The 19,993-nt window shown below is 48.0% G+C and overlaps 1 protein-coding gene across 1 annotated transcript in view; it reads left to right on the top strand.

Moving 5' to 3' along the window:
- Positions 1 to 19,993, top strand: part of CAMK4 (calcium/calmodulin dependent protein kinase IV) — a 246,675-nt gene that overhangs the window by 209,076 nt on the left and 17,606 nt on the right. Inside the window, exon 8 of the mRNA XM_043464487.1 lies at positions 17,579 to 17,654. Coding sequence (XP_043320422.1) covers positions 17,579 to 17,654 — 76 coding nt within the window. The remainder of the gene's footprint in view (positions 1 to 17,578; positions 17,655 to 19,993) is intronic.

Below are 19,993 nucleotides of genomic sequence, written 5' to 3'. Positions count from 1 at the left end.
GGAGGAGGGAGAGGAGCTCTGAGCCTGGGGACCAGGAGGAGGGACAGGAGCTCTGAGCCTGGGGACCAGGAGGAGGGAGAGGAGCTCTGAGCCTGGGGACCAGGAGAGGGGACAGGAGCCCTGAGCCTGGGGACCAGGAGGAGGGAGAGGAGCTCTGAGCCTGGGGACCAGGAGAGGGGACAGGAGCCCTGAGCCTGGGGACCAGGAGGAGGGAGAGGAGCTCTGAGCCTGGGGACCAGGAGGAGGACCAGGGCTCTGAGCCTAAGGGGACCAGGAGGAGGGAGAGGAGCTCTGAGCCTGGGGACCAGGAGAGGGGACAGCAGCTCTGCACCTGGGACCAGGAGGAGGGAGAGGAGCTCTGAGCCTGGGGACCAGGAGGAGGGACAGGAGCTCTGAGCCTGGGGACCAAGGGGAGGGAGAGGAGCATGAGCCTGGGGACAGGAGAGGGGGAACAAGGAGCCCTGAGCCCTGGGGACCAGGAGGAGGGAGAGGAGCTCTGAGCCTGGGGGACCAGGAGGAGGGACAGGAGCTCTGAGCCTGGGGGACCAGGAGGAGGGACAGGAGCTCTGAGCCTGGGGACCAGGAGGAGGGAGAGGAGCTCTGAGCCTGGGGACCAGGAGGAGGGAGAGGAGCTCTGAGCCTGGGGACCAGGAGAGGGAGAGGAGCTCTGCGCCTGGGGGACCAGGAGGAGGGAGAGGAGCTCTGAGCCTGGGGACCAGGAGGAGGGAGAGGAGCTCTGAGCCTGGGGACCAGGGGAGGGGACAGGAGCTCTGAGCCTGGGGACCAGGAGGAGGGAGAGAGCTCTGAGCCTGGGGACAGGGGGAGGGGACGCAGCTCTGAGGCCTGTGGACAGGAGGGGAGAGGAGCTCTAGCGCCTGGTGGACCCCAGGAGGTGGCGACAGGAGCTCTCGGCCTGGGGACCAGGAGGAAGGGAGAGGAGCGTCTGCGCCTGGGGGACCCAGAGGAGGCAGGAGCTCTGCGCCTGGGGACCAGGAGGAGGACAGGAGACAATCTGAGCCTGAGAGGAACAGGAGCAAGGACGGGAGGCTCTGCACCTGGGACCAGGGGAGAGCAGACATGAGGAGCTCTGAGTACCTGAGGGCACCAGGAGGAGGAAGGAGCCCTCTGAGCCTGGGGGACAGGAGGAGGGCAGAGGAGCTCGACCTGGGGACAGGAGGAGGAGAGGAGCTCTGAGCCTGGGGACCTGAGGAGGGAGAGGAGCTCTGAGCCTGGGGACCGGGGAGGGGACAGCACGCTCTGAGGCCTGGACAGGAGGAGGGAGAGGAGCTCTGCGCCTGGGACCCAGGAGGGGGAGACAGGAGCTCTGAGCCTGGGGACCAGGAGGAGGAAGGAGCTCTGAGCTTGGGACCAGGAGGAGGGAGAGGAATGCTCTGAGCCCTGGGACCAGGAGCGAGGAGAAGGAGCCGAGCCTGGGGGACCAGGAGGAGGGACGGGAGCTTTGGCCGCCTGGGGGCCAGGAGGAGGGAGAGGAGCTCTGAGCCTGGGGACCAGGAGGGAGGGAGAGGAGCTCTGACCTGGGGACCAGGAGGAGGGAGAGGAGCTCTGAGCTGGGGACCAGGGGAGGGAGAGGAGCTCTGTGCCTGGGGACAGGAGGAGGGGAGAGGAGCTCTAGCCTGGGGAACCAGGAGGAGGGAAGGTGCTCTGAAGCTGGGAGACCAGGAGGAGGGAAGAGGAGCTCTGATGCATGCTGGGACAGGGAGGAGGGAGAGGAGCTCTGAGCCTGGGGACCAAGGAGGAGGGAGAGGAGCTCTGAGCCTGGGGACCAGGGGAGGGGACAGCAGCTCTGAGCCTGGGGACCAGGAGGAGGGAGAGGAGCTCTGCGCCTGGGGGACCCAGGAGGGGGGACAGGAGCTCTGAGCCTGGGGACCAGGAGGAGGGAGAGGAGCTCTGAGCCTGGGGACCAGGAGGAGGGAGAGGAGCTCTGCGCCTGGGGGACCAGGAGGAGGGACAGGAGCTCTGAGCCTGGGGACCAGGAGGAGGGAGAGGAGCTCTGAGCCTGGGGACCAGGAGGAGGGAGAGGAGCTCTGAGCCTGCCTTTCAGGAAGCAGCTGCTCTTATCCCCACTCAGGAGTAGAAACAGAGTCTCCAGGGAAAAGGACAGGGAAATAGCTTTGTGACTGGGATTAAAGCCAGGAACCCTTTGTCACTTTACTCACCTGCTTTTTGTTAGGCAGGTGTGTGAGCAGACGTGTCATTCATTCCAGTGGTGTGCAGGACTGCAGTGAGCGAGGGTGGCCCCTGGTTCTCATTGATGGCCCTGGTCTAGCCTCACGAGGAGAAGGCTGTAGGTGGGGTTTCCCAGCCAGAGTCCCCAGAGATGACACAGTCCTCGCATCCTTGCCCATCCTCCCAGCCTCCCAGAACAGGCTGAAGGCACCCTGGGGTACAGGCCACAGTCGGAGGCAGAACAATAGCGTTTGATCCAAGACGGCATGACGCTCGCCACCACCCCTTTTTTTTCTTGATGACTCTTTTAATCTGGCAGCAACCTAAAAGCCAATAAAGCTTGTAAAAATTATCAAGAATTTCTCAAGTTTTTCTGACTCATGAATACATCACAACTTAAATAAAATCTGTGTTACAAAGAAGAGAGACAAGATTTCAGGTTACCAGTCATAAAACTAGGTATCATTTTATTTTAGGACCATCATTTTTTTTATACAAATCTTCCTTCACTTACTCATATTTTCAGTAAAATCACCTGCTATGTTCAAGTCAGTGCTTGGCACCAGGAAGATGCATTTTCTTGACCCCTTCCCCACCCTCATGGGCTCAGAATCTGTAAGGGAACGGAGGTGAAACCAAACACATACACCTCGAGGAATGCCATGTTGTGCTTGTGGAAAGGCCGTTATGGAAACATAGGAGAAGGGTGGTTTTAGCGTTATCTCTCTTATTCTTCTATGGGATTTATGTTTCTTAGTCACTTCATCTCATAAGTAGACACATAAGAACTACATTACTAACTCATTTTAACAACTTTTGAATTCACAGAGATGAGACAAGCAGTGCACTAAGAAAGCCACTGAAGGAAATGTATGATTAAATTCACAGAATTTTAGTGCTAGAAGGAACTTCAGTGTTCATCTCATTCTCATTTTACTAAGGTCAAAAGAGTATGACTTCCTCAAGATTCCACGTTTAGTTACTAGAGGATCAGGGATGAGAATCCTGGTATGCAAGGTCCTAAAAACAGAATTACAGAAGGAGGAGCTAACCCACTCCAGTGCCCTTGCTGGGGTAATCCCATGGACAGAGGAGTCTGGCAGGCTGTGGTCCATGGGGCCGCCAAGAGTCAGACACAGCTGAACACACATGCTTCACACAAATCAAGAAAGCACCGTAGACAAACCACTATAGTTTCCCTTCATAGCAGTATATATCACTGACAGCTTTCAGTTTAAAATGTTCTCTGTTTTAATTTTTGAAACCTCAGAAGTGTTGGTCATTGTAAGAAGTGAAAATCCAAGCATTGTTACTTAGTCGCTCAGTCATGTCTGACTCTCTGCCACCCTATGGATGGCAGCACAGAAAGACAGGAAATGTCCTTCACCGTCTCCCAGAGCTCGCTCAGACTCATACATCTCGAGTCGGTGATGCCATCCAACCATCTCATCCTCTGTCCCCCCCTACCCCCCTGCTCTCAATCTTTCCCCACATCAGGGTCTTTCCAATAAGTCGGTTCCTCACATCAGGGGGCCAAAGTATTGGAGTTTCAGCTTCAGCATCAGTTCTTCCAGTGAATATTCTGGGTTGATTTCCTTTAGGATGGACTGGTTTGGTCTCCTTGTAGTCCAAGAGGACTCTGAAGAGTCTTTTCCAACACCACAGTTCAAAAGCATCAATTCTTCAGTGCTCAACATTCTTTATGGTCCAACTCTCATATCCATGCATGACTACTGGAAAAGCCATAGCTTTGACTATATGGACCTTTGTCAGCAAAATGATGTCTCTGCTTTTTAATATGCTGTCTAGGTTTGTCATAGCTTTTCTTCCAAGGAGCAAGCATCTTTTAATTTCATGGCTGCAGTCACCATCCACAGTGATTTTGGAGCCCAAGAAAATAAAATCTGTCACTATTTCCACTTTCTCCAAATAAGACAGATGTCGATTTCTCTGATAGACTGGAGATCTGGAGGTAGGCGGTCCAGGTGGGTTCCACAGCTGTGGCTCCGCAGGTGTGGTGGATCTCAGTGTCAGGGATTCAGACTTTTTCTGTCTTACTCTACCATTCCTGAGTATGTTTCCTCCCAGTCCAAAATGACTGCTTGAAATCAGTCATTACGTCTACATTCTACACAACCAGAAGAAATAAACACCAAGAAAGCACATTTTCATGTTAAACGGACTTCCGGAAGCCCCACGCGTCACTTCCACCTGTATGTTATTTGCCAGTACTTCACTCCAGCCGCTGAAGACCAGGGAAGCTGCCACTATGTCCCTTACAGGACGTACCGCGGCCCCGCATGAACTCAGGGTCCGTTAGCAGGGTGAGTGCTGCACCAGACAACCATCTCCACCACAGGCTTACGAGTGAGATGTTCATTCTCAGAAAAAATGTGGACACCATCACAGTATGTTCCCTTTAGCCATCCTCTATTGTTTTTATATTTTCCTTAGAACTGTTACCTGACAACCTGTCCATCACCCTTCCCTTCTAATCGTGCCATTGAACTTTTCCTTTCTCTAATTCATATGTCCTTATTTGACCTCATCCTGAATTTCTTTCCTGCTTCCAGATCTCCAACAACATGGGGAAAAGAAGAACCCTGAATTCAGCACTATATACCAAGTGGGGTGGCCCATTTTTGACCATTAATTGCTGACCAGTTGACAGAAGCATTGAAAGAGGATTGAGGAAAGAATGAGACAACAAATTAAGGGTTTCCTACAATAGTAAAGCTGGTGGGCAACTTAGTAATTGTTGTCTAATACTGAATACTAAGTATAACAGGGAGATAGGTAGGTTGGAGAAATCCTCAGAGAATTGAGCAGCCTGAAATGGAAGGATCAGGGAGAAATTACCCTAGTGGTCTCTCAGGGTCCCTTCCGTGACTGAGATAGCAGAGTCCTTTCAACAGCTTATTTATAATAGTGATAAGAGCAAGTCTTTCTTGTGACAGTACAAAATGGTCATTCTCAGTCAGTCAGTTCAGTCGCTTAGTCGTATCCAACTCTTTCGACTCCATGGACTGCAGCACGCCAGATCTCCCTGTCCATCACCAGCTCCCAGCGTTTACTCAAACTCATGTCCATTGAGTTGGTGATGCCATCCAACCATCTCATCATATTGGGCACCTTCCTACCTGGAGAGTTAATCATTCATTGTCCTATCTTTTTGCCTTTTCATACTGTTCAAGGGGTTCTCAAGGCAAGAATACTGAAGTGGTTTGCCATTCCCTTCTCCAGTGGACGTTTTGTCAGAGCTCTCCATCATGACCCTCCTGTCTTGGGTGGCCCTCCATGGCATGGCTCCTAGTTTCATTGAGTTAGACAAGGCTGTGGTTCATATGATTAGATTGGTTAGTTTTCTGTGATTGTGGTTTTCAGTCTGGTTATTCTGTGAATGAATGATTGACTCATATTGATTCACTATGAATGAATGATTCATTCCCTGATAAAATGAACATTGAATGTGTTAATAGACTCCATGTTGTCACCAAGATTATGAGTGAACACAGTATGATCTTGCCCTTTAAGGATCTCACAGGCTATAAAAGAAGAAAGACCTGTACAGGATAAATCAGAATTTGTTGTGATAAATGACATACTTATCTGAGCCTAAGGCTCAAGGATGCAGAGGGGAGGGAATAGTTAATCCTCCTTAGGTGGGCCTTTGCAGAGGGGGGACACTGGAGAATTAGTAGGAGTTGGGCGAGTGAAGAGGCGGCCACAGGCCTTTGTCAGCAAGCACAGGCCGTGGCAGGGTTGGGCGTGGCAGCGTCTGGCAGCTTCGGGGACCGTTTGCTTCTTGATCACTTTGCGTGACTACTGCATGGAGTCTCTGGTACCCAGAAAGCAGATGGACTTGGAAAAGTAGGATGCACCAAATTTTAAAAGAATCTGTGCACTAGGCTAAGGGATTGAGACTCGCTTTGGTGGATAATATTGACCCAACAAAGGTTCCTCATCAGAGCAATTATATTTTAAAATCAAGTCTATTTTATCCATATATTGATAGTGACATTATGACGATGGATCTGAGAGAGAAGAGTGATCAAAGAAGACAAATTAAAAAGCTGTTGCAGGTGCTCTTTCCTGTCAATTCAGTCATTTATTTTTTAACATAAAATTATTATAAAAACACTATTTCAAACTCTTGCTTTGCCATCTTATAAGACAATGCTCTTAAGGCGATGCTGTCTCATAAGAGAGGCTTGTTTTCCATTTGTTTTTTTTCCCTGCAGGTATCCATATCACCCTTGAGGCTGTGTAATGGGGTAAAAGGGAACTGAGTGGTTGAACGAGATCGAGGTAATCCATCCACTGTGCTAGAGGTAGAGGCTCCCTAGGAAGGCGTGATTTGCTGAACCACACGGCAGGAGAAGCATGCAGCAAGGACGCTGCAGGAGGAGGGGGTCAGAGAGAAAATAAACGTGCTTTCAGGTTCTGAAGTGCTAACTTACACTGGAATTATAGAGGCCAAGGCAGGCTTAGAAATAAAAAACAGGAGAGTTTGATGTACTTAATTTAAAAAGCAGGGTTCATAATATATATAAACAGACATGTATAGTCATACAGTCTCTTGATGCAAAAGAAATACAGTAGAATATTAACCCCAAGAGGGGGCAGGGGAGGGGGCAGGATTCTAAGGACCCAGTGACGCCGGGCACAGGCAGCAGGCGGCCTAGAGCAGAGAAAACGTGCAGGGATTTGAATTGTTTCAACTTAACGTAATAATATTTCTATTCATCTGTCTCACAAAAAAATGAGACCTTTTATAGGTAAGGCTGAAGCCCTCTTCCAGGATCACCCTCAATTCTAGCCCTTTCTCCCCACACCACATATAAGTACTGGTGTTTTGTTTTTTTTTTAAAGTTCATTGCAAAAAGAAAGTCATCATTCTGAGTATCAGTTTTCCATGTAGGCCTTCTGAGAATATTTGGGTGAGGAGGGAACTGTCCATTTATAGAAAGAGCTGAAAATGAGATCTAAGTACAAGACTGGCGGAAATCACGGTCATGCTATGAAAAGCATGACTTTACACAGAGACTTTGCATTTAACTTGGACGGTGACAGAGAAGGGAGGGCTGAGCTTGCTTCGTGCTTGATGTAAGGACGATTGCGTCCTACGTGATTATTCTTCTGTACACTCTGTCTGGTTTCTTGAAGGATTTTTCAATTACATCTTTGGAGAGAGTGGGTATATATGCTATGCCATTTGTGTCATTTGTTAGGAAATTAAAAAGGAAAGCTGTCCAGTCAGCCTCACTCCAGAACCTTTGCCCCAGGCTATTAACAACAGAGGGTTCTCCTATAAAAGAATCTCAAAGGAAAAAAGATCACAGATACTGTGTGTTTAAGCAAATACTCATTATTTCCTGGGAAATATGCCCAGTTGAAACAGAATGCCAGGCCAGGAAACTAAAATTTGTGATCCAGATAAATGGAACCAAGGGCTAATACTCTTAAATACTCCATGAAGTATTCAACATTGAAGAAATTCTCAAAATCTTGGGAATAGAAATAGGTCTCAAAAAAAAAAAATATCCATTGTGCATGGCTCCTGATAAATGTGCTACAATGTAACTATGCAATACTACTTCCAGAATATCTTAACTGGTTCAGATATTTAAAGCTTGAAGTTTGTGGGTGCTCTGCAGATGGTGACTACAGCCATGAAATTAAAAGGTGCTTGCTTCTTGGAAGAAAAGCTATGACTAACCTAGACAGCATATTAAAAAGCAGAGACGTTACTTTGCTGACAAAGGTCTTTCTAGTCAAAGCTATGGTTTTTCCAGTAGTCATGTATGGATGTGAAAGTTGGACTATAAAGAAAGCTGAGCGCCGAAGAATTGATGCTTTTAAACTGTGGTGTTGAAGAAGACTCTTGAGAGTCTCTTGGACTGCAAGGAGATCCAACCAGTCCATCCTAAAGGAAATCAGTCCTGAATATTCACTGGAAGGACTGATGTTGAAGCTGAAACTCCAATAATTTGGCCACCTGATGTGAAGAATTGACTCATTGGAAAAGACCCTGATGCTGAGAAAGATTGAAGGCGGGAGGAGAAGGGGTCGACAGAGGATGAGACGGTTGGGTAGCATCACCGACTCAATGGACATGAGTTTGAGTAAACTGCGGGAGTTGGTGATGGATGGGGAGGCCTGGCGTGCTGCAGTCCATGGGGTCGCAAAGAGTCGGACATGACTGAGTGACTAAACTTAACTGAAATGTACCCATGCCCATCATAGACGAGAAATACAAGCTGTTAGAGTAGAAGATAAACCAGTATGGAAGTGGTTAGATAAAAGAATGTTTCTGTCTAATATCGATTATCTAATTTATTCATAGGCTTAGTTGCCTAAATTATGTATCTTCATATTTTATATTCCTACTTGTGTATTTATCCACATTCTTTTTTTTTTTTTGAGATTGTATAAAGAATTTTTAGGGTTTTTTAAGTTGAACTTTTTTGTTGATGTTTTTGTTTTGTTTTGTTTTTCAGAAAATAGCAAAAATCAAACAGGAATAAAACTGAGTGCTTTAGAGAACAGTAAATGTTGCTATACTTTCTTCTCTGCTGCACAGTCAAAATAAACATGATTTAATAATTTTATACTAATTTTTATCTTACTTTTTGAAGGCATAATTAGCATCTGTTTTAGTTTTAAACACTTGTTTCATAATCCTTTTAAAAATTATTTATTTTATTTGGAAGCTAATTACTTTACAGTATTGTCGTGGTTTTTGCCATACACTGACATGAATCAGCCTCTGGTGTGCATGTGTCCCCATCCTGAGCCCCCTCCCACCTCCTTCCCCACCCCATCTCTCTGGGTTGTCCCAGTGCACCAACTTTGAGTGCCCTGCTTCATGCATCAAACTTGGACTGGTCATCTGTTTCACATATGGTAATATATTCAAGGTCCAGAAGCTATTAAGAAGGTATTTCCTCTTGGCATTTGCCAGGTCTCATTATTATAGGGATAATCCTACTTTGTTACCACATTGATATATTCTAAAGAAATAACCTATTCCATTCACTGTACCAGAATTAGAATTTTTTCAGCAGTCTACAGTCAGAAGAGATTTCTGTCTACATGCAGATGCATTACCATGAAAAATATTGGAAAATTTAAATGACGTAAAAGATGTAAATCTCATAGTCTAAACAACAAACTTTCACAATAGCTTCATGTCTTTGTTCCTTTCTAGAAGACTAAATAGCTAAGGTGAAATAATTAGAGTATCCAATTACCTTGGTTCTCTAATCATGTAGGGAGTTATCTCGCCTGAGAACTAAATACCCACAATGATGACTTTCTTTTTCAATGAACTTTAAAAAATAAAAAACACTAAGAAATAAGTGTGTAGTACAATATTGCCTCCACTGCCTGGGAGTCTCCCCGGCTGGCTGCTGTGAGCCCGGGGTGCCGGGCTCGTGGTCGGTGAGAAGCGGGCTCGAGGTCGGTGAGAAGCGGGCTCGAAAGCCTGAGGGAGAAGGCAAGGATGCCAGGCAGGCTGGCCCGAGCCCTGCGCCCCTTCTGCACAGCCCGGCTCCTCTCCCTGAGATGGGCTGTGCCCCCAGGCCAGCGCGGACCGAACCAGGCAGGCCCGCAGCGCCCGGTCCAGATGAAGAGGTGCCCGGGAAGCGGGGAGGCCGGCCACGAGCCGAGAGTGGTGAGCGGGGCTGTGGCCCGTCCTGGTGCTGGCCTTGCGGAGCACAGGGACCCAGAGCTGTCTGGGGAGTTAAACTTCAGGAAAATGAGTCTCCCGGAGCCTCTGTATCGGTCTGATACAGACCTAGAGAAAGGGTGTTCTGTGGAACGTTAGTCTTTTTTCATTTAATTTTTACTAAGTTCTTATTATGCACTGGGCACTTTTCTAGGTGCTAGAGATACAGCAGTGAAAAAATTCTTTAAGGAAGGTAAATTTTAGACAGTAAACAGAATAAAGGTGTAAACAAAGAGAATTTCTGTGGAAGAACATAGAGCTGGGGAAGAGGACAGCAAGTGCTGGGAGCTGGGTTAGTATTTAAACAGGGTGAGCGGTGAAGGCTTCCCAGGAGAGGAGATCCCGGCTGCGGAGGAGGTCAGGGAGAGAGCGTGCGGTGTAGACAGCCGGGAAGGAACACGCCGGGGGCAGGGACTGAGCGCACCGGCCCGAGGCGAGCCCGCGGGGACGCGGCTGGCGGGCGAGTGCTGCAGGGGGACAGTGCGCCTGCGGCCGAGCCGCGCGGGAGCACAGAGCCGCCCTCACCGGCGGGACGCCTCCCGGCAGCAGGCGCGGGGCTGGTGGCCGTGAGGTGCCGCGAGACGCTCCGGCGGGTGTGTCTGAGGTTCAGAAGCCAGGCCGAGGCTGCCAGTGTCTCTGTGGACGCTACTTAAAGTCACGAGACTGCCCAGCATCCCCGGAGCAGAAAAGGAAGTGATCCCACTGACGTCCCAGGCAGCATCGCCTTCAGGAGGCAGGGAGAAGAGAGGAGACCGCGTCCCCATTCCGACGGCCCAACAGCGGACCCTCCACAGGGGAGAGCTAGGAATGAACAGCCGTGTAAGACAGCGGTCTGGGGCTCAGCGCACAAAACTGTTCTAACCCCCAGAGCTGTCAGCCGTATCAGGGGCTCGCATTAGCAGCTGCCTCCCTCGCGTGGGAGATGGTCCCAGACCTGCCCGCGCGTCCCGCAGGGTCAGGGACAGAGGGGAGAGCCCTTCACACTTCCTCGTCACCCGTACGGTGTTAAATAATATTCCCACAGATCCCTGTATGCATTCTGTATGTGTCAACTAAGCTTCGAAGCAAGCACTTAACCAAGTATATTTTGACCTGAGATGGCTGATAAAATGGACGGCACCCCTCACTTCTCCTGCCCCCTTCAGTTTAGAGACAGGCTTTTTAATCCATTTATGTGTAGTTGGAGGATAATTGCTTTACAGTGTTGCGTTGGTTCCCGCCGCGCGTGAGCGCGCATCGGCCGTGGGTGTGCAGGGTCCCCGCCCACCCCGGGTTCTGGCCGAGCCGCGTGAGCGCTCCCCGCGCCGCAGCGGGGCCCCTCCGGCTCTCTCTTTTAGGTACCGGCTCTGTGCATGTTTCGTTGCTCCTGTCTCCTTTCATCCCACCTCTCCCTCGTCTCTCTGCGTCCGTGGGTCTGGTCTCTGTCTGCCTTAGAGACAATCATTTAATGTACTGGAAATCCTTACCTTCTTGGTCTCAGTATTGCAGATCATTCTCTGTGCCCTCTTCCTTATAATTTTAAGAGACCACTTCAAGAACAGAACTAACCATGCCTGCGAATCGCCTGCTGTAAGGATTCGGCTCTATTATTGCCTATGTGAGGGTGGAGCGACGGGAGGAAAAGGGTCAGAGAGCTGATTGATGGCGCGTGGGTAGGAGATGCGCTTAAAATGCACCGTTTGGGCCCTCAACACCCACAGGATGTTCCATTTTAGAGTGTTTGCTACAGAAAGGATAAGCGTAAAATAAACAGTAATAGTTTCAGAAAGAATTATTGCTGATAATTATCAGTGAGGTGTATAGTTCCTTTAGAGAAAAACACAGTTTTTGCCAACTTAACACATGAGACAGTTTGAATGCTAAATCCATTACTTTGTATCTGCATCGTCATATAAAAAAGAGATTCATATATAATGTTACTATCAGGATGAGATAATTAATTATATGGTGCATTTATTTATACTCTGCCTTTTCCCACAAAAGTGGAAAGATAGCTTTTCAACAGTTGGCACTCCTTTGCTATCCCTCAGCCAGCATCCATCACAGCTTTAAAGTGACCAGGGGATTCTGTATGGTTAAGATTTGGAACAAATAGTGATTACTCCAAGATGGGAGAACTCAAGGGAATCATAGAAAAGTGACTTCCATAGAAATGAAACTTTCACAGGGTAGTAAAAATAAGCCATATTTCTTTTGTCTGCTTCTGAAAGCACTAGGTGTTCGAGGGTATTTGATTTTCTCTTCAGGGTATCATTTAAAAAACAAAAAAGTCAAGTGAGGAAAATAAACAGGCTGTTTCTTCACCCATTTATAAGATTTATACAAAAAGAAATGTCATACAATTCACGTGGCAAGGAAGACTTCTTTAACAGCTGAAATGAAGAACAGTGAGAGTTGGATTGACTGATGTTTGAAGTGTAAAAGAGCCAAGGAAAATAGAAAGGATGCATTAGAACATAAAGAGCCTAACGCATATGTCTCAAAACATCCTTCAGACGTTTTTTCTTGCTTTACACTAGCAAGTGGTAAATAACTGAAGTGTCTGAAGCTCCAAACGCCTCCTGGCTCCTTCTCAGCCTTCCACAGCAAGGCATGTATTGAAGTGACAGTGTTCTGAGGTTCACTGCAGTAAGCTGACACGGCTGCTACTAGCCAGAGGCAACCCGCCTCCCCCCAGTCCCAGAAGCATTTCAGCTGTATCAGTCTGATCTGGTCCGTATCTTTGTTATAGCATTCAGCATACTGAGCTCAGACATTACCTGTCTTCTCTATCGTCAAAGCAAAAACTGCCCTTGACAAAGTTGAAAAAGTTGTTCCTGATTCTTGCCAAATGTATGTGACCCCGTAACAGAGGACCACACACGGTACCGATGCTCAGAAAAGCCCGCCGCCCTGGGCACCGTAGGAGCCGGTAAGCTCTGTGGGCCTGTAGCAGGCGCCCTGGAGGCACCTCCTGGGGTCCTCCTGGCCAAGCTGGGAAGCGGGAAGGAGCAGAGAAGGTCCAAACAGGCTCTTCTGCTTCCAGCAGATAAACCCTCTCTCTCCTCCCGCTCAGTCCGCAGAGGCAGGGCTTAGAGGAGTTTCCAGATGCTGAGGGTGCCATGGATTTCTGTGGCCCCAGGAGTCTCTGAATTCAAGATCAGCCTCTGCAGTGAGAGCCCCACTGTTTCTGTCCGTCCGCTGTGGGAGCGGCAGTACTGCTATAAAGTCAGATTTGGGCTTTAAGGTGAAAATAAATCTTTTCTATTTTTTAACTGAAGTATAATTGGTGGACTATATTGTATTAGTTTCAGGTGTACAACATGGTGATTCAAAATTTTTATACATTATACTCCATTTATAATTATTAGAAAATATTGGCTGTTACCTATATGTTTTGAATGGTTAAAATGAAAATGTAGGAGAGAATTTAAAAATAAATGAACAACAACAAAGCTCTGATGAAGTGGAACCCGCAGCGTCCTTGAGCTGCCTGCGCGTGCCCGGGGGCCCGCGGCGCGCCGGGAGTCGCACCCACGCGGACCCCTCCCGTCCGTGTCCCGGCTCCCCCCTGCCGCTGGGTCTCATCGCTTTTGCTTTCTTCAGGGGAGCCCTCTTCTCTGTTTCCTCAGCCACTACCTCTCCCCCTTTGCCTGGTTAGCTTCTCTAGATCTTTCACATCTGTTTAAACTTCGCTTTCTCTGAATACCTTGCTTGATCTTTCTGACCAGGTCAACCCTCTGTGATAGACACTCTCTCTGCAAACACTTCTGGTTACCACTCTATGTTTCCTTGTGCGGTTTTCTCGATCAGCACACGGTAAGCTCTGTGGTGGTGGAGACTTGTTCTCCATAACTCCCCTTCATTCCCCAGCACCACCCACAGCACCTGTCACAGCCTGTGTGCTTAACAAATACAGCTCATCATCTGTGGAATGAGTGAGTGGATAAACCTGTTGATTTCATTCGCCTGGTCTCCGTTTGATTTGGCTTTCTCAAAACAGTTAACAGCTTGAAAAAGCCTCCCGATAAAGAAAGCTGCTCTGTTGTTTTAACTCCATAGGTAGGAAGGGATCATGCTCATCTAGGGCACCAACAAAATGAAGGTCAGTCAGTTCAGTTCAGTCACTCAGTCGTGTCCAACTCTTTGCAACCCCATGGACTGCAGCATGCTAGGCCTCCCTGTCCATCACCAGCTCCTGAAGTTTACTCAAACTCATGTCCATTGAGTCAGTGATGCCATCCAACCATCTCATCCTCTGTCGTCCCCTTCTCCTCCCGCCTTCAATCATTCCCAGCATCAGGGTCTTTTTAAATGAGGATTCAAATGAGCTTTTCACATCAGGTAGCCAAAGGATTGGAGTTTCAGCTTCAGCATCAGGCCTTACAATGAACACCCAGGACTGATCTCCTTTAGGATGGACTGGTTGGATCTCCTTGCTGTCCAAGGGACTCTCAAGAGTCTTCTCCAACACCACAGTTCAAAAGCATCAATTCTTCGGCACTCGGCTTTCTTTATAGTCCAACTCTCACATCCATACATGACCACTGGAAAAAACATAGCTTTGACTAGACAGGCAAAGTGATGCCTCTGCTTTTTAATACACTGTCTAGGTTTGTCATAGCTTTTCTTCCAAGGAGCAAGTGTGTTTTAATTTCATGGCTGCAGTCACGATCTGCAGTGATTTTGGAGCCCCAAAGAAAAAAGGTACAGTCAGTCACCCAAATTATCCCTCTATTTTTCTCTTAGGGCTTTAGGAGAAGGAAAACCTAGCATCAGTCAATATGTCACAGGCTATATCTAATCCTGCTTACTTTAGAACCATTTCTAGTTACAGTGATTTTATTTACTAAAATGAATTCATTCCAATCTTTATATGTACCTTCAATCTCTAGATATGGGACTGCCAGGTGTCCTGGGAGTTCTGTAGCATTTAGTGTTTAATAAGCAATATCATGAATGATGGTAACTTTAGGAAGTAGCAGAAAACTTGAATCTACTTAGAAGACAGCCAGGAAAATCAATAAATGATTATTAACTATTTATGAAAAGATTCTAAATCATTTAAAATACATGTAAGAAACTGTAGTACACCTTGAATGTTTTTATTCCCCTGCCCCTGCATTTTGCCTGTTTATTTGTTTGTTTTGGCAATGAGATAAGAAAATATAGGAAGGACATCCAGGAGTGTCTGTATGAATAGCATTAAAAGGTGGACTGGTTGATACCTTTTCTTGAACTGAATTGGAAGTAGTCAACTATTTCTGACTCTTAAGAAAATCATAAATATTTAGAATTACCCTCAAGGACATTTGATACATAGGAGACTTGAAACACTGGTGTGCCAGAGACTGAAACTCATTCTAGAAAAGCTTTTGGCACTTGGAAAGGGTTCACATCGATTACAAGAATGTATTCTGCTGGCTCTGAAGTCACAGTTCTATTAACTAGTGATCAAAAATATTTAAAGGTTACTGTGTATTAATATCTAATTGTATCTAGGTATTTAGGTTGATTTCATCCAAATTTTATGTTATGATAGTGAATATAATAAATCCATTTTAAAATTTCTTTTTAAGGGAAATTTGTTATGGAGCACAAACATATTCTATATTCCTTTTGTCTCGGTCAACCTCACTGTGGAAGTCTAGCTTTTCATCCCACCAGCTTACTCATCTTGCAGCGTCATGCCTCACAAGGAAAGAAACTGCCTCTGGAAAGTAAGGGTGCCCTCAGCCTGGGAAGGGAGGTCAGATATTGCCACATCAGGTGACACAAACAAGAGCCCTGGAACATGGTTTCAAAAAGGTTTCATAGTGTTCACCTCTTTTGGGTCCCTTGGCTTGGGAGCTCCAAGGATCAAAGTCAGGGAAAGCCGTTGAGACAGCCTGCTGGCTTCCCTGCGGCACAGGCTGGGCGTGGACCCCCGGAGCCGGGGCTGGGTACCTGTGGGCGGCAGGCGCGGTGGCTCTCCAGGGGGGGTACACAGGGTGGGCAACTGTCCTCTGTTCTTGCCTAGGACTCTCAACAACTCTCCCTTCACAGCGTCTGAAACCCAGGTTAAACCTGGGAATTAGCTAGTGCAATTCATTTACTAGAGGTAAAAACCAAGACCCAGAAAATATGAGACGCTCAGCCTCTCTCGTGTATGTTTAAATGTCAGTATGGGATTGATGATGCTTTGCTGGTGTGGGACTTGGCCTGGGGAGGGTGCGTGGCTCTGACTGTGCCAGACGCGCTGCCTTCAGCCCCCGACGGAGGTGGCCCTTCTGAAAGCGGCAGCCTCACCTCACTTCCCTGCGCCCGACGCTGAGCAAGGCGTTTGCGGGTGGGAGGTCAGTGCGCAGGCTCCTGGGGCCCAGAGAGACCTGTGGCGTCCAGATGGCTCTGAGAATGAGGGCGGAAGCGAACCTGACAGGATGGTACTGGCTTTGAGCGTGCATTTTTCTTAATTATGTTAAGTAAGTCTTAAAAGGAAACTGTTCTAGGAATAGTCGCCCGTGGAGCCCAGATCCCGCTCCTCAAAAGGTGCGTCTCGCTGAACTGCTAGGACGCAGGCCCATTCCACAGGCCCTTCACCTCCTGTGTCTTATGTGAGGGTTTCTACAGGAGGGAGGGTATCCTAAGAGAAGAAAACCGAGCGGGAAGAGTCAGAGGGAAGGCCGCGGTGTCCTCTCTGTAACTCGGGGCCCCCTGAGGACAGCTCCCTTTGGGGGCTGCCCTGGCGTCTCCACCAGTCCTGACATCCCCAGGCCGCGTGGACGGGGCTCCGGCTCACCTGCTCCGCTGCCCCCAGGGAAGGCGGCGGGCGTGTGGAGCCCTGCCCCAGGGCTGCCCTCAGGGAGCACTCAGCACTCCGCTTCCTCCCCGGGGACCCCCTCGGACCCCCTAAAGCACTCTGTTCAGAATAGAAAAGGGCTGCTCTGGGCCGGAAACCTGCGCCCTGCGGCCACGCAAAGCGCAGAGCTCTCCCTTCTCCGCTCCTTCCTTTATTAGTGGGGCCAGCAAACACCACCTCCGGTCCTCAGGGACCGGCCCTGGGACCCAGTCACCCTCTTTCACAGCTGGGTCTACGCTGGGGGCCGGTGCGGGGCGGAGAAGACCTGCGTTTCAGGCCGAGAGCAGCGGCCTGGCTGCACGCAGGGAAGCCCTCTCAGCCTGCAATCCCGAGGGACCGCGGACAGCCGCGCTCTGCGGCGCGGGGACTTTTCAGCGCCGAGACCTGGGCCGCCAGACCCGGGCTGGACTGTGCAGCCCTCACGCCGTCCCCCCTGCCCCTGCCCTGCACGCGGTCAGAAACACAAGCTCACGGAGACCTCAGGCGGCCTGACTGTGCCTCTTACCTCTTCCTATGCTGAAATTTCATTTCTTTCTTTTCTGTGTACAAAGCTCCCTTTGTAGTACAGTTATAGCTATCTGATTTGAAAAGTATCATGATGTTCTGATGTAGAATATTAAAGTTACTAAGTTTATTTTTATGTACCCCAAGCACAGAGAGACTATAATCTTTTACACTAAAATAGTCATAAGAATTTGTAGCCTCATACTTCGGTTTGAGGAGAAACAATTGGTTCTAAACCTGTTCTGAAGTTTCTGTTGATGAACTCATTTCTTCTCCACTGCTTGTTACTAAAATGTGAATATTGAATTTAAACTCTAATACAGTTCTCACTCTTTCTGCAGCACCTGAAATCCTTAGAGGCTGTGCCTATGGACCCGAGGTGGACATGTGGTCTGTGGGAATAATCACCTACATCTTGTAAGTGAATAGCATACCGTTTCCTTTTGCTATAGTATCTTCTAGTTACTTATGTGTGCATGTATGCTAAGTTGCTTCAGATGTGTCCAACTCTTTGCGATCCCATGGACTGTAGCCTGCCAGGCTCCTCTGTCCATGGGATTCTCCAGGCAGGAATACTGGAGTGGGTTGCCATGCCCTCCTCCAGGGGATCTTTCCCACCCAGGGATCGAACCCACGTCTCTTATGTCTCCTGCTTTGGCAGGCAGTTTCTTTACCACTAGCATCACCTGGGAAGCCCAATTACTTACAATCCTCATTAAAAAAAGCAAGATTCCTTTTAACTTTTTGTGGTTCTCTATGATGTACTAAAAGTAGTTAATGAAAGAATTTTCAGAAAATGAGCATCATGTTTTATTTTGTAGTTTTCTTGGGGCAAGAACTTCTGTCTAGGGCTTGCTTCACTATGTCTCATTGTACTATGCAGTATATCGCAGACTTGGGGAACAATTCACTATTTGATGGTAGTAATGAACATCACTGCAGATGGTGATTGCAGTCATGAAATTAAAAGACGCTTACTCCTTGGAAGGAAAGTTATGACCAACCTAGATAGCATATTAAAAAGCAGAGACATTACTTTGCCAACAAAGGTCCGTCTAGTCAAGGCTATGGTTTTTCCAGTGGTCATGTATGGATGTGAGAGTTGGACTATAAAGAAAGCTGAGCGCCGAAGAATTGATGCTTTTGAACTGTGGTGTTGAAGAAGACTCTTGAGAGTCCCTTGGACTGCAAGGAGATCCAAACAGTCCATCCTAAAGGAAATCAGATCTGAATGTTCATTGGATGGACTGATGCTGAAGCTGAAACTCCAATACTTTGGCCACCTGATGAGAAGAGCTGACTCATTTGAAAAGATCCTGATTCTGGGAAAGATTGAGGGCAGGAGGAGAAGGGGATGACAGAGGATGAGATGGTTGGATGGCATCACCGACTCAATGGACATGGGTTGGGTGGACTCTGGGAGTTGGTGATGGAAAGGGAGGCCTGGCGTGCTGCGGTTTCTTGGGGTCGCAAAGAGTCGACATGACTGAGCGACTGAACTGAACTGACTGAACTGAATGAGCATGAAACCAATCCACCTATTAAACTTGCTCTTGTTTTACTTACATGCACATCATCCAAATAATAAGAGTATTATTCCTTTTTAAGGGACAAATGGTTCTTTAACCTCTGAAGCAATCCCAACTGATGTATGTCTTATCAGGAATGTTTTAAAGGCATTTTGACCATCAGTTTTATTTCCTATATGTGTTAAGTTCTCAAGGACCTTTAGTATAATACCCTGAACTCAGGGAAAACTTCTCTCTGGTAGAAAAAAAAAAAAAAAGGGCTAAATCTTTCACTCTCTGGTATCTCCAGCTCCGTTTCTAAGCTCCTATCTACTAATAAAGAAGGGGCTTCAGTCTGGCAAAGAGATGACGGAATTGCAGACAAACATGAAGGAAATAGCCTAGCGTGACGGGAGAGTGTCCGGCGAGGAAGGCTGCCTGTAGAACCGCTGCAAGAGCGGCACCTCACTGCGCTCCCGAGCTGAGCCACAGCAGGTGGACCTGGTGTCAGAGCCGCTGCAGGGCTCACTGCTGCGCGTCTGCCGTGCGCACTCAGCCGTGTCCGGCTCTTTGTGACCCCATGGCCTGTAGCCCACCAGGCTCCTCTGTCTGTGGGATTCTCCAGGCAAGAACACTGGAGTGCATTGCCCTTTCCTTCTCCAGGGTATCTGCCCAACCCAGGGATCGAACCCACATCTCTTGCATCTCCTGAATTGACAGGTGGATTCTTTTTTTTTTTTTCTGGCTTTTATTTATTCATTTATTTTCCATTTATTTTTATTAGTTGGAGGCTAATTACTTTACGATACAGGTGGATTCTTTATTACTGCACCACCTGGGAAGCCCAAGTTAATTGTTGGAACCTGTATTGTTCAAATCTGTAAAGAGATTTTGAAGGGTGTGGAAGAAAGTGAATTAGGCAGCTCAGGCTTTATAACAAAACACAGAGACTGGGTACTGCCAAAATGGAGTCTGGAGGTCAGAGGTGCTAGTAGCTCAGGTCCTGGTGAGAGTGGTCTTCCTGGCTGCAGACAGCTGCCTTCTGCCTGAATCCTCCCAAGGCAGGAGCACGTTCTGTGGTCCCTCTTCTGTGAGAGCGCTGATCACAGCACAAGGCCCCACTGTCGTGGCCTCATCTCTAGATGCTATCATGCAGGGGCTTGGGGCCTCAACATCCTGACTGGGGAGAACACAGTTCAGTCCATAGTAGGAAGACGTTTGATTTGGTTAATTTAATTGTGATCTTAG

Source organism: Cervus canadensis, chromosome 4 (genome assembly GCF_019320065.1).
Source record: "Cervus canadensis isolate Bull #8, Minnesota chromosome 4, ASM1932006v1, whole genome shotgun sequence".
NCBI lineage: Eukaryota > Metazoa > Chordata > Mammalia > Artiodactyla > Cervidae > Cervus > Cervus canadensis.
This window is presented reverse-complemented; position numbering and strand designations above follow the sequence as displayed.